At 39.1% G+C, this 15,235-nt stretch overlaps 1 protein-coding gene across 1 annotated transcript in view; it reads left to right on the forward strand.

Annotated features, from left to right (window-relative positions):
- The window catches only part of Aff2 (AF4/FMR2 family, member 2), a 484,709-nt gene that overhangs the window by 329,350 nt on the left and 140,124 nt on the right, over positions 1 to 15,235 (forward strand). Inside the window, exons 5-6 of the mRNA XM_005406396.1 lie at positions 10,461 to 10,497; positions 10,762 to 10,795. Of these exons, the coding sequence (XP_005406453.1) occupies positions 10,461 to 10,497; positions 10,762 to 10,795 (71 nt within the window). The remainder of the gene's footprint in view (positions 1 to 10,460; positions 10,498 to 10,761; positions 10,796 to 15,235) is intronic.

A 15,235-nucleotide genomic window follows, 5' to 3' on the forward strand; every position in this document is an offset into this window, starting at 1 on the left:
TCCTTGTTCTCAGTCCAGGGACATTTGGGGGCTGCTTCTCAATTTATAAAGAGCACGAACAAAAATGAAATATAGGAGACATCACCACCATTTTCATTCATTAAGATAGTCATTTGAAAGATTGCTTTAATCGTATCTTAAGTTTGAAGGCTTTGAATGTAAGGCCCGTACTACTTATGTTTAATCTCAACCCATACTGTTTGAACAGCTACTGTGTGCCGGGTACAGTGTAAGCCTATGAAACCCACACACTGTTTCTGTAGCCTCCACTGGGAACCTCTCCCTAGCGCTCCACACAGTGGTCTCCTCCCACTACTGTGTGACCTGCATCTTCACACATTCCCCTGCCTTGTATCTCTCACCAACAGGCTCAAAGGGGGACTGAACTGAAGGAGGTTCTTCGCGGAGGTTCAGACTGACCAGATGTGTGTGGGAAGATTTTGTGTTAAAGGAGAATAGATGGTTGCTGTTGAGTGCAGGTGCTTAACATTAGAGCCAGCTGTAAAAGCCTTGGCAACACACTGGAGCAGGTGCTCATGCCTCCCTGGAAACTGGGTTAAACTTTGGCATGGTAGGACAAATGTGCATGGGTGTCCTTATCTTAGGAATAATGAGAACATAAAAATAGATTAATATCTTACCAATGTTAATGAAAAAAACAACAATGGGAGACCTGCTGTGAGTTTGCCACACTTTACAGGTCTAACCCATTTTGAGAAGTGAAAGAGTATGCTACAAAGTTTGTTGCTGAAGATATCCTTTCAGGAAATTATATTTCTTTCAATGGCATCCTCCCTGCTATAATCAAATGCATCAGTCATAGGATAGGCTCAGCGAAGTGTTTCATGAAGTCTCACATTTTCACATACAGAAAATTGGATGTAATTGAGAAATGTGAGTGAGTGCAGTTCCACGTGTATTGGCCAGCAGGCTGGTGCACTTTCCTGGTAATTCAGGATCATCAAGTTTTGCCACAGAGTAAATGCAGAAGACCTACGGGACTAAGGAGTGATTTTATTCTTCTCCATGTCTAAAACACCTTTTAGTAAACCCACGGGCACACATCTACAACCCATGGTGAAAGGGTATGTGACTAGGCCTCTGATTACTCAAGGTATACCCCTGGTTGGTGAAAATAGACAATGCTCCAGGGTTGGGGATGTAGCTCAATGGTACAGAGTTTCCTTACCATTAGTGGAGGGACGTCTCTGGGTTCTATCCCCAGTACACACACACAAGGAGAGAGAGGGAGACAGAGAGAGAATGTGAGGAGCTTTCTGTCTCTTAGTCTAATTTGGTGAAATATGAAGTATATTTTATTGATTTAAATTAACTTGTTTTCAATTGACTTATCAAATTATGTACATCTAAGTCATAACATGTGATGCTTTGGCATATGTTTGCACTGTGTAATAATAATCAAGTTAATTGGTATATTTATCACCTCACACGCTTACCTTTTTATGCTGAGAACATTGAACATTTACTGTTTTAGCAATTTTCAAGTGTATGGTATGTTATTAACTATAGGTACCATGAAGTATGATAGATTTCGAGAACTTCTCCCTCTTAATTGAAACGTTGTGTCCTTTGAACAACATCTCCCCAATCCTCTCTCCTCTAAGTACGTATTTTAAATGATCTAATTTTGGAGACAAGCCTTAATCAGAAAAAAGAACACCTAAATTTTAAAAGAGATCATTGAGTATTTTTAAGACACATAGTAATTAGAATTCTGCTTTAAACTGTTGTCACGTACAGTTACTTTGGGGTGTGTTTTGATGAATACGTAAGTAGCATTTGTCATGAATGTTATCAACTGGATACAAATGCACAACTCAAAAACACTTGGAAGTAGTCTGTCTCTTAAGTAGGTTAAGCATCCCTTCTAAATCTTGTGTGCATTTTTAATGTACTTACCACCTCCTTTTTAAATAGTGCTGGGTAAAATTCAATCTGTGTCAGCACTTGTCTGAATAATACTTACAAATTCTGCTTCAGCAGTGCTACTGTGAATGAAGCTGTGAAGTACCTGCTTGCATTACAGCTCTTCATACATCAAAGTCTCTTTTTGAACTAGGTAATTATAGAAGAAAAAAAAGTCAGGTTTTAGTGCTATGTGAGAGTCCTTATTAATATTACCTTTGAACTGACTAATTATGTTACCTATAAAGATTGGGAAAAAGTGTTATATAACTTACTCATTAAAAATACTTTCACAAACTTTGATCCCCTCTACCCCTCCCCAAAGTGCTCCTTTATTTTCCCCATTCCATTGATTTTTATGTTTAATGTTTATATATGAAAATATTTCATGAACCCAATACATTCAGACTCCCTCCTGCTTCACAAAATGTATCGTCTTTCTGTTGCTGGGATTTTGAGCACGTGACTTAATTATCCTTGCTCTTAGGGTAAAGCATGTTGGCTACATGCCCTAAGACTCATGGAAGATTTGAACAGCACCTCTTTTCAAACTGAGTGTTTGAAAGAGCTGAGAAGGTGTCCCTGCTGATAACAGAGGGTGGGAGCCCGAGGGCCTTTTCCTATTTGGAGACTCCACCTCAGAAACATACTGTGTATACAGCCCAGTAGAACTGAGCTACCAATCACATAGTAACCTTCTCTGTAAATGAGAAACAATTCTGTCCCGCTGCCTCATGTTTATGTGAAAAAATCAATGGCATGTGCACAATCTTGTCACTAACTATTTGACTGCATCAAGAGAAGGTGAATATGAGAGTATTCAGATTGAAGGTTGTGACAGTGCTGTCCTCCCTTGAGCTGGCACATCACACCCAGAACAGGATACCGAGAGTTAGAAGAGCCTGGGGCAATCAGGAGTCCTCCCTAGGAACCTCCACGTTAGTGACAGAATGCCGAAGTGGAGCATCGGTAGAAAAGCTGAAGGTTCCCAATAAATGAACCCAACATCTGAGAACATCTCAGCCGGAGAGGAGACAGCAGGGCATGGGACGGCTGTCTTCTGGAGCTGAGGGTTTCTTATGCCACAGGAGGAGGAGATGCACTCTATACAGCTCCAAAGTGCAAGCTATGTGTAGAAGCCCCTGGAAGGCAGGTTTCCAGCTCATACCCAGAAAAATAGTCTGATCTAGCTGTCAGCATGGCCTAGGCCACTTCAACCAGTAATGAGCTCCTTGTTATTGGAGGTGTCCATACAGGTGCTGAATGGTCCTTTGTGTCACAAATAGGCTTCAAGATCCAGCATGAGACAGGGGATTGGATGCAAGGACTTTAAGTTCTCCTAAAAATAGGCCATTTAAGTCAGTAGTCTTAAATATTTATATAGGCCCTACTATATTTACTGCCCAGAAGGGGTTTGACTTCCTAAGTACCCGGAAATAAAGTTGCTCTGCTTTTCCTTAGCAGAAGATGACTCATTCCTGGCCTCCTACTGTCACTGCCATGCACACTCATGGAAACTCTGAGCAAAAAACATTTCCCACCCCAGGACAGGTCAGTTCTCCTTCTCCACTGTCCTTGACACCCACATTTTATGATGGAAATCTTGAGGATAAAATGCTTTGGTTTTCTAGTGCCAGGAAAATCTACCCTCCCTTGACCCTCAAAATGATGCTATAAATATAATTTTTATTGAAAGAGAGTTCTTAAGACAACCCACAGCAGCACGCTGGCAGGTATTACCTTCTACCTGTGCATCACTGTGATCTGTGTCCAGAGGAGTTGAGCTCATCTCTTTAGAAAGGCTGGGTAGCAGGGTAGCAACACACTCACAGGTTTTAGGTTAAGAAAACTTACACTCTTCACGCTGATAGATCACTTTTCATTTTTATACATCACTGTTTAGTCCTTGCCCACAAGCAGAAAAATCTTTCCAAGCCAGCACACCACATTTACAGTCACAACCTTTTTTCCTCTATGATTCCATTGTAAAACCTTGACTATAATGTTTTCTTTCCAGTAACAACTTACGAGTATCAGCTTTAAAAGTACCTAAATAAATGTGGCAAATCTAATAGCATACTTTTAAATTAAAAAAAAATATCTTCCTACCTTCCTTCTTTTCTTCCTTCCTGTCTTCTTTCATTCCTTTCTTCCTTCCATTTATTGAAAAACTATTTGCTGAGGGCATAAAATGTTCAAAAAGTTAAGGGTGAAGAAAAGCCTTCTCAATGTTATCAGGTAAATGACAAAGCAATGTATGTAGTGGGGGTCTTCATAGAGAATACAGGGCTCTAAGAAACATATAATCCTCACCTGGGGAGTTGACGAAGTGATTTCCATGGAAGTCGGTGGAGATTAGTCCCAAGACAAGAACACTCCATGCAGGAGACCGGAATAAGCAAAAGCACAGAGAGATGCAAGATCATGCAGTGATTTGTGTGAGTATAAGGTGCTAAGTGGCTGGAGTAATTTTGTGATAGGCCAGTGGAAAGAAATGAACTCTGGGTAAATGAATGCATTGCTCTGAAAGGCCTTGGAAGCCACCTAAAGAGTTTGCACTTTATTTATGAGAAGAGAAATGCCCACTCAGATCTTTCTAGTTTTTGGAGTCATGACTTTGACAACAACTCTGGTCTAAACTACATTGAATTATCCTCTCTCTCCTTTGAAAGGAATTGGACCTCAGTGAATGGCAACCTCCCTGTTCCACTCTGGGAGTGTAACATTCCTTCATGCATCCCCAGCCCCCTTCCTGAGGGTTCCCTGGGCTTGATGTTCCTCTCCCCAGCACCTCCAGCAAGAGGAGCATGTCCTTGGTTTTGCTGAATCCAATATTTGGGCAGAAATTGCAGTATTTTAGTTGGGTTTTCCAGTTTTGTAGATAATTCATGCAAGCTGTAATTTTGATATTTATAAGTGTATACAAGAGGACTGGTTGCTTAAAGGGCTTTCATATATGATCGCAATTTGGAATCAGGCGTAATTACATTTTCCGACAATTATGTATGCCACATAACCCCATAAGAAGGGTAGAAGCAAGTGAGATAAACTGGTAAAAGCAAGAATACCATACACTCAATATTTTGTTCCATTTGATTCCTGTCAAAACGTTGATTTGAAGGAAAAGTACAGCCACACAATACAGTGGTACCATATGTCTCACCTTATTGTAAGCACTTAATATTTACTAAATAATTCAGTCCTCACCACAACCCAAGGATACTGGTAACTTGTTTATCTGTAACATACAGAGGAGGAAGTAATATGCACAAAATAACTCAGTTAATAAATGGGAGAGTGGCATTTAGATCTAGGCATTCAGACAGCGGCAGTCACACTGTCTTTCAGTGTGTCTTTTTCCATACAGATTCACAGGGAGACAGGTTCGAATTGTATCTTCCCAAACGTGGTTGCTTTCTGTGCATGTGTAAAGGGTACTTGAATTTCCCCTGTGTTGGCAGCAGAACTGAGTGACTCCACCCGCTCAGAAAGCATCACTTTCCTTGCATCCGTGACAGAGCTTGCCTAAGGGCAGGAATGTTGCCATAGGAGCTGTGATCCCCTATGCTTTTAATCCTGGCTCTGCCCTTGCCCTTTGCTGGCTGTGTGGTCCTGTTCAAGTTCCTCCGAGCCTTCATTTCCTCTTTAGGATAAGTAATCTCATTCCATAAATTTATAAAAACAATAATCAATTTAAGTTTTCTTACCAATCCCAAATTGAAAATGCGTTTTCTCAGAGCATTGAGAAACTTACAAGGAAGGGGTAAGACATGCTAAGCTCAATTAAGGGAGCTATAGTGTCCTTAGGGGAAGTTTAATGCAGGAAACATCCTCTAGAAGAGAGATTGGCATGCTACAGCCCCTAAGTTTTTGGTTTTCTAAAAAAAATGTAAATGGTTAAACTTATCAAAAGAAAAATAACATGATAATGTAAATAATATGATCATGAACGTGGAATTCAAATCTTGATGTCAATACATCAAGCATTCTTCAAAGCTAGCCACCCTCACTTGTGCTGTAGTGGCAGAATTTGGTAGTTGTGATACAGACAGAATGTGGCTCAAAGCCTAAAATAGCTACTACCTGGCCATTGTGGAAAAAGTTAGCTGACCTCTGTTTTAGAATCTAGATCCTATAGGATCCTCTGATTATAGGATTATTATCAAGGCGATGATATAAACGGGTCTCACATAAGTTTCTGAAAACAGTTTTACAACAGTATTTTTAATATGTATGACATGTTTATGAAATATGCACAGATCAGAGTCAGATTTTTGTTAATTTGTACTATATGCATTAACAATTACTAGATGGACAATGCAGATCTTTTCTATGACCAAGCTATAAAAGATAGGGTTGGGTGTCTATGTATTGTGACTTTGGTTATATACAAAGATGTTTCATTTGTTTGGACTTTTGGTTTAATGTCTATCAAGTTCCACATTAAAAATTATCCAGAATGTATAATATCTATTACTTACATCAGTGAGTAAAACAGTCTTATTTACTCCATGGATCACCCCACTGATGCTCTGGAACGAATGACTGTTTGGGTACAAACCCCAAAATGGAAGAAAGACAGCCTCTAGTAAATGGCACCGGGACAACAGGCTTTCCACATGATGAAGATGAAACCTTAACCCATTTCTCTCACCATGCACTAAATTAAAATCAAAATAAGTTTGATTAAATATTAAAATTCTAAATATTGCTCAAGGACAGGAGTAGCTGGGATGAGGGAAAAGAGAAAAGAAAGAAATAAGGGAAAATATGTATATAGGTATGCAGAGAATAGCTAAGACAGTTGTACTACTGATTTCTATTGCTTTATTGAAAGGAATAGTTAATGTGTAATTGTTAGATCAATCTTACATGCCTATCTTTGTTTATCTGAGTATCCAACTTGAACATATCAATGTGTAATACAGCCACCATTGTTAATTTCCTACCATTTTGTCTGAAAATATGTACTGCTTGTATTGTTTTTGCGTTATTTTGTAAATTTCAATGTGTCTGTTAATGTGTTTTCTTTCTTTTATCTTTAAAATAAAAAAAAACCAGAAACACTCAATCTGCTGGAAGACAGAATAGGTAAAACTCAAAGAAAAAAAGAATAGGTAAAACTCTTGAAGGTATAGGTGTAGGCAAAGACTTTATGAACAAAACCCCAATTGCATAAGAAAGATTAAAAGAATCAACAACTGGGATCTCATCATATTAAAAAATTTTTTCACAGTAAAAGAAAACACCAAAAGAGTGAAGAGATAACCTACAAAATGGGAAAATTTTTTGCCAGGTATTACTCAAACAAACAACTAATCTCTAGAACACATGAAGAACTCAAAAAAATTAGAACCTCCCTCACCTAAATTTAAAGACCCATTCAAAAGTGGGCATCTGAAATGAATAGACACTTCTCAGGTGAAGATGTACACATGAAAAATAAATACATGAAAAAATGTCCAACATCACTGGTTGTTACAGAGATGCAAATTAAAATAATACTGAGATTCCATCTCACTCCAGAAATAATGGCTGTCATCAAGAAATTAACTAACAACAAATGCTGGTGAGGCTGTGGGGGAAGAAAAGGAATCCTTGTCCACTGCTGGTGGGAATGCAGACTGGTACAACCAACATGGAAATCAATATGGAGATGTTTTGAAAAACTAAAATTAGAGGTTCCTTTTGACCCAGTTATTCCCCTTCTTGGTGTCTGCCCAAAAGGGTTAAAAGCAGTATGTGCACACCCATGTATAGAGCAACACCATTTGTAATAGCTAAATCTTGGAAACAGCCTAGATGTCCATTAATGAATGAATGGACAAAGAAAATGTGGTTTTCATATACAGTGGAGTACTTGTCTGCTGTAAAGAAAGATAAACTTGAGACATTTTTAGGTAAATGGGTGCACCTTGAGACCATACTCTTAAAGGAAATAAATCAGACACATGTGTTTAAATATCACATTGTTTCTCTTGTGGAGAAACTAAAAGCATAAATAAGGCCCAAAATGGATGATAAATATTGGGAAGCAGGAAGAAAATGTTCATATGGGAAGGGGAACTAAGGAGGGAGAGGAGGAAGGAAAGGAGCAGAAAAGGGAAAAACAAGAATGGAAGGGAAAAATGGAAACAAAGCTTTTGTAAATGGGGAGGGCAGGAGAGGTTGGAGGGGAGGAGAATGGGGAAAACAAAGAATTAAGATACGTTATGTACAGGTACAAATTCCCTATGATGCATGTGATCAGTATGTCAGAGAAATGTGTACTACTAAAAATAAACTAAAAAACCAAAATAATTAGATGAAGATTTTTTATAAGTCAGGTTTACAAGTCCAATACCCAAACTGGCTATATATTTTACTCTTTAACCTGACATTTGATTTGAATGACTATGGAACTTGTCATTTGATTTCCTAAAAGTATACAAGTCCAAACATGACTTGTCACTTGAAAATAAAACCCTTAGAAAAATAAGGGAAATATCACTTTATAGTTAAGTAGATACAAATGGTAGATACAATGTTCTGGATAAATAGAATTCTTGGATAATTGAAGGTTATCCTTACATACTAGCTAAGAAAGAGAAATGACTTGGAATTGCAATTCATGTTTTCCTGACTTCCCTTCAAGATTATACTGACTATACCTTAGTTGTTCCTGATAACACAGATAGTATGAACATAGCTACTGTATTTTGATGTAGTATTATACTCTGATGTAATTGTGCCTTTAGGGGCTACAAGGAAAGAATGCATGTCTCTACGTTGAATGATCATAGACTCATGTGTTTGTCAAATTCTTACTTTGCTGTGTCACTTTCCATGGATTTCTGTGCTGTTCATTTCTACATCTCAGCATTCCTTCCCAGTGACTTGGCTTCTAGAATTATTTTCCCTTTTTTGCCATCTGTGATTTGCTAAGCAGGGAAATCAAATGGTCAAGGTGTATAGAGAGCTCCTTGTCAAAAGGCAGTTCTTTATCAAAGAGGGGACAGAAGACTTTGAGCAGCAAAGTGTGTAGACATCATGATAGAGGCCTTTGTCACCTCTTGCGATTATCAAGGAAGACTCTTATTTTGGGCAACAGAGCAGTGGTAAATAGATCGGAGAGTTCACTTTGGATTAAAGCATGGTGGTATAGTTATTACTTACTGCCTTTAAAGATAAATTATAACTGTACTTCTGATGTCTGATGGTATATTGAAAGGAACAATTAATGCTGAAATTTTTTAATATTCTGACCAATTTTGCATACCTGTATCAGTTAATCTGAGCAACTGATCTGAAGACAATATGCAATGGAACAACCATGGGTGAATTCCTACCATCTTGTCTGGTGAAACTCTGTATTATCTCTAATGCTTTATCTAATAATTATTTTTGTATTCTCTTTAATGGTTTGAACAGTCTTTCATTCTTCCATCTAGTAATCTGAGCAAAGTAGTTGAAGATAACAGTATGTAATATAACAACCACTGTTAATTCCTATCATTTTGTTTTGAAACCCTCTATCACTTTTAATGTGCTTGCTGTGTTTTGTTTATGTTTGTGACGTTGGTATGCTGCTATTGTTCTTTTTTTCTTTTACTACTGTCTTTAAAATAAAAAGATAAATTATACTGTAATCTTTTATTTCTCTGTATAGAGTGGTGAGATTAAGTTTCACCTTAATTAAATTTCACATTATTGATAGCAGCAATGCACAGCTAATTCTTCTATTTACTTGAGTTCTTTGGCCCTTGTTTGGGAATATTTGCTTTGCAGTCATACTGATTCTGTCACCAAGCCCCATGGTGTTGTGTGACCCAAACAGCATTGTCGTTCTTCTGTCTGGCCATGTTGTCAGGATCCACACACATGTGCCACACTCCCAGCAAGCCCTGTGTGTGCAAATCTAGGTTTCTCAAAATAGTGAATGAATTTTTTAAAATTGACTTTCAAATCAGATTTAAATCTATTTAGATTACAGACTCCACTACCATATTCCAAATTGTTTCCTATATTTCCACTTGTAATCAAGTTTTATCAACATTCTTCTCTTGTTCAATGAAGTACAGCTATTGAAGCTGAGGTAGAAAGTTAGAGTGGTTTCTATAAAGCAAGGAAAACTTAGCATATCTATTAATTATATTCTATTCCTGTTTACAGTTTTACAAAAGCCGTGATCATTTATTTGAACGAGGTCCCCTGTACTCTGTAGAGGCATCATTGCCTAGCTCAGCGAGAAATTATACCCTTGAATTTCACACATATGGGTCATTTGTTCCCATGAGGCGCACATTTCCAAGTAGACACCAGCCTTACTTATAATCCTGATAAAAATGGCTGTTATAATCATGTCACAGCAGGTTTGGCTAGCAAATATTTATTCTTCAAACAGAGCTACAGACAGAAGCCTAATTAATGTAATTGTTAGCAGTGGTTTCCTATTTGCAAACATTTGTCGTTGTATCTTCAGCAAATAACAGATATACTTTGTTCCTCTTGTATCATTTAACTCACGTTTTTATGCGATGTGTTCTTCCTTACAGGAATCTCAACATCTGACTCCAGGATTCACCTTACAAAGTAAGTGGTTTTTGGAAATTTCTTCTTAGCTGAAGAATCCCTGCTCTCTCCTCTCTCACTTTTCCCTCTTTCCCTCTCAATATCATTAAAACGTGAAAGAGCAACAATGACACACTGTTATGTTTCATACATCCAATTAGATCCATTTTTTTTCATCTGTTTGGCAGGAAGCAATAAACTGTGGAACTTTTTAGAATCTAGCTTAGTTCAGAATAATCACTTGACAGTAGAAACATGAACGGTAATTGTGTCCTTTCTTTTCAGAGTGGAGTGACCCAACCAGCAGAGCTTCTACAAAGTCAGTATCATTCAAGTTGTGAGTACTTGAGTTCCCAAACTAACCCTCTTGTGTATTGGGCAAGGAAATAGTGTCTCGATGCTGAGCTCTTCTTCTCTTTTTCTTTCCCAGTCCTTGACACTGTGAACCCCAACTCACAGTAATATGTACTTTGGTTGGGAGGCGAATCAGATTTCCCGTGGTCTCACTCCATTCACACTGTTTTAACGCCATAAGCTGGGTTGCTTATAAACAACAGCAGTGGGCTGGGGATTTAGCTCAGCGGCAAAGCGCTTGCCTGGCAAGCGCAAGGTCATGAGTTCGATTCCTGGTACCGGAAGAAAAGACAACAACAACAACAAAAAATAAATAAATAAATAAATAAATAAATAAATAAACAACAGCAGTATGTTTTCCATAGTTCTGAAGGCCAGGAAATCAGAGCCTCAAGCAACAGCAAAAAAGATATCTGGTAAGAGCCCATTTACTTATGGCTAGCCACCCTCTCACCCTACCCTCGCATGGAAGAAGGGATCAGCAGTCTCTCTGAAGTCTCCTTTAAAAGTCAGGGATGGCAATACACACCTGTAATCCCAGCACTGACTTGGGAGGCTGAGACAGGAGACCCATGAGTTCAAGGTCAATCTAAGTGCCAAGACTTTGTCTCAAAAGTCAAAAAAAAAATAATTAAAGACAAAAAAATATGTGAAGACACTAACCCGATTGATGAGGCCTCCACTCTCATGACCTAACCATTTCCCAAAGATAGCACTTTTGAATGCCATCACTGTGGGGGTGAGGATTTCAACATATGAATCTTAGGTGTCTCCCAATGCTCAGGCTATAGGACCCATGGTAAGTAATAGTACCAATAACTGTGATCACTATGAGGTTCTCCAGTGATGCAGACACAGGCTGGGTCAGTCTCTGGGATAGCAAAGCAATGGGATATTAGTGAAAAAGAAAAACAACACTGTGACTTGCTGGCCACAATCTGACTACTTGTTTGGACATCATGTAATGTTAGCTACAGGCATCATTATACACAATAGTCAGCTACAGCTGACTAGGCTGGATAAGGGCTGCATCTAGACAGCCATGATCAGACATGAAATGTCATGTGGCTTCCTATGGCCAGTAAGCCCAAGACTACTTGCAGGTCATCTGGCATCTATGTGTTAAGCAGACAAATAATATCAGCTGGGAAGAGAGAGAGTAAGAGATTACGTGGTGCCAGGTTGAAGTTCAGAAGCCAGGGCCCTACAATTTGTTCAGCACTGTCTTCATTTTTTATTAATGTTGCCTGGAAGAGGACTTTGTAGAAACTAATTTCTCCAGATTAACTATTGGGGATTTTTAAATACTCATTTGTCCAAGAGTATATCAAGGGAGTATTTCTCTCATGACCTCTTTCTTTCCAATAATAGAAATGGAAGTTGACTTGTCTGTGTAAAAGTACATGCTTGAAGATTTTTCCAAATGAAACAATTTATGGCATTGAAGTGGCCTAATGACACACTTGAAGCAAATTGCTCACCTTTTGGAAGACCATAAATAATTGCATACAACAACTGGGAATGACAGTCACATAGAGGCTCTGACGAAGTCAATGCCAGTTCAACTCCGCCTTCTTGTTGCTGTGTAGCAGCAAAGCCCCAAAGCCCTGGTCCCACCACCGGCCATCTTATTTGGATTTCTGGCCTGATCTGCACCTTCTCATTCAAAGCTCAAACTTCAACAGCCAAGAATCCTCCATTTTAGATAGTGGTAATATACAAGAGAATGGGGTAAATAAAACCACAACCCTGACATAAGGACCAAACTATATGGAAATACAGAAATCAAAGTCATCTTTATACTGTTCATTTTGGCTTTTTCATTAATTATATAAACTGTCCTTTGCCTTGTTATCCTCATCCCTTACCTCAACCTTACCCGCATTAAAAACACACTAAAACACACACACACACACACACACATTTGGAAAATTAATGTATGTTTACAAACATGAAAATCATTTTCCAATGTAAGATGATCTTATGCCAAAAGCATGTTAGGCTACCGTGGTGAAATATGCTGCTTTCTATGTATACAATAGAACGCAATATTTTAGTAGTTTGTAACTAACAGAAATAAACTCATCACTGGAGGTTTACAGTTGGAAGCTGCCTTTTAGAAAGCAGCGCTTTATAGCAGAGTGGTACACAATGTAGTCGGTAAGAGTGCAGTTCTCCACAGGAAGCATTAGTAAAAGTACAAGACACTGAGCCCATTTTATGAATTACCTGCTCTCTTCTATGGCTGCTTGGCCTAAAGTGCAAGCACTGCCCATCGGATTTTGGCTGGGATAAGTTCCCTTCTTATGGTAGGTTGTAGGTTTAACATGGGACAGATCAGCGGTTTCACATGGGGATTTAGCTCAGCGGCACAGCGCCTGCCTGGCAAGCGCAAAGTTGTGAGTTCAATTCCCAGTACTGGAAAAAAACCAAAAACCAAAAACCAAAACAAAAAAACATGGGACAGATCACAGTTTTAATAAAATAGTTTCTTTTTTAGCTTCCCAATTACCAGCTCTGCTATTATTATGATTCTCTCACATTTCACCACAGTGTGTTTTTAAGCCAACTTCTAGGACTTTCCATTTGGCAGGGCAATCCTCAGGCAAATAAGAACGTTTGGAACATAGACTGCTGGTGCCTGGCAGTTGGTGGGAAGAAGGCCCTAAATTAGCTGGATTTCTGGAAAGATGCCCACGCAGGGTGGGCAATTGTGGGCATGCTCCATGCCACTTAGGGCACTGGAGTTTAGAGTAGTGCAAAATGGAAGCCCTTAATTGTTCAGACCCTCTACACATTTTCCTTATCTTTGTTCATTTTCCCTGGTTGAGGAAACACAGACCTTCCATTTATGTGTGGCTTGCTTACGCCGACTGTGCCTGAGCACCAGGTTTGAAAACACCAGCGGCCATGTGCTTGAGTGTAGACTTGCAACGGACCAACCTGGCTCACTCTTTATTCATGGCAGTTGCTGCTCTCTCTGGGTCTGACCCTAGCCCAGGGCCAGCCTTTCAGAGTACTGGGAATTTTCATGCTTGCTCAGTGTACTTTACCCACATGCAGTGCTTTTCACAGGATGTCCACTACCCAGGCAACATCCCAGCTGCTCCCTCTGAGCCTTAAATGCCGACAAGGCAAGAGCACTGCCCTGGAGGAATTGGATGAAGTAAATTTGAGCCTCTGCTCTATTGGAATCGTGGCACTGATAGGAAACACTGATCTAGGGTCACAAAATGTGAGTTTAAATCATAAGAGAATTTATCTCTACTTTAAAGTATACAGACAGAGTCCCATAAGGAAACTTAATAAAATTAATAGGTGTATGTGTATACACATGTGGATATGCATACAATCATTTATCAGAATCCAAATATAAGCATACTGTTTAGTAATTAAGCCTAGCAATGTAAATGTAATTTTGGCTCATGTGTGTGTGTCTGGGAATTGAACCTAGAGCCTTCTCCCTGAGCTACATCCTTTTTTGTTGTTTTTGTTCTTTTAGAAAGAGAAGGGGTTACTCGAAGTGGCTAGATTGCCCAGACTGAGATCCTCCTGCCTCAGCCTCCCACAATACTGGTACTAAAAGTGTGTGCCATCCTGCAAACTAGAAGTGCATTTAACTTTCATCCTTAATAATTTCTAAAGGAGAAAGTTCCAGCAGTTGTTCTTCCCCACTGGCTCACCTTTAGCCTCTATGAAACTGCCCAGTGTCACAGTCTTTACAAAGGTCCTGCCTGCATCTTCTAAATCCAGTGGGGTTTCTAGCCTTCTCCCAAAATGGTCTATGTCCCATAAAACGTGTGGGGCACAAACTTGAGAAGGTTGACGAATTTTTCAGGATTGCAGAGTTGTCTGTTTGCATGGCAATACCATGTCCCTTCTATCTCTAAAACATGCACTGCAACAACTACCTTATTTCTGTTCTCAGTGTACACATCAGATATTATGTGGCTTTGTAATGTCTTAGCAAAGCCATTAAGAATCAAAGGGGTAGAAAACAAAAACAGAACCAAAGAACTTGGATTTTTTAAATTGACTTGGATTGCTTTACCTAATTGATGATAGCACTTGTCATCACTTACCCTAAAGAATCTTTGTGAAAATCCTTGACCTGTTGCTTTTCTATGAGCCATCATAAGTTGGAACAGACAAGATGCATCCAGTTGCCCTGGGGAGAATTTTCAGACAGCTTCCATGAATGTATGAGTGTTGGTACAGTTAGCCTTTGACTTCAGTTAGTTTTTGAGCGCAGTTGAGAGTATGGCAGCTCCAAACATCAAGTACCTTTGTGACTCTTGGTTGTTAACATTTGGACTACATCCATTTGGAAACCATCCAGACTCACTTTTAACCTAGCAGCTCTTGTGTTGTAAGCCATGCTATCCAGACTGCTGCATAGTTTCCA

This window comes from Chinchilla lanigera, unplaced genomic scaffold, assembly GCF_000276665.1.
Source record: "Chinchilla lanigera isolate Chin_1 unplaced genomic scaffold, ChiLan1.0 scaffold00097, whole genome shotgun sequence".
Taxonomy (NCBI): Eukaryota; Metazoa; Chordata; class Mammalia; order Rodentia; family Chinchillidae; genus Chinchilla; species Chinchilla lanigera.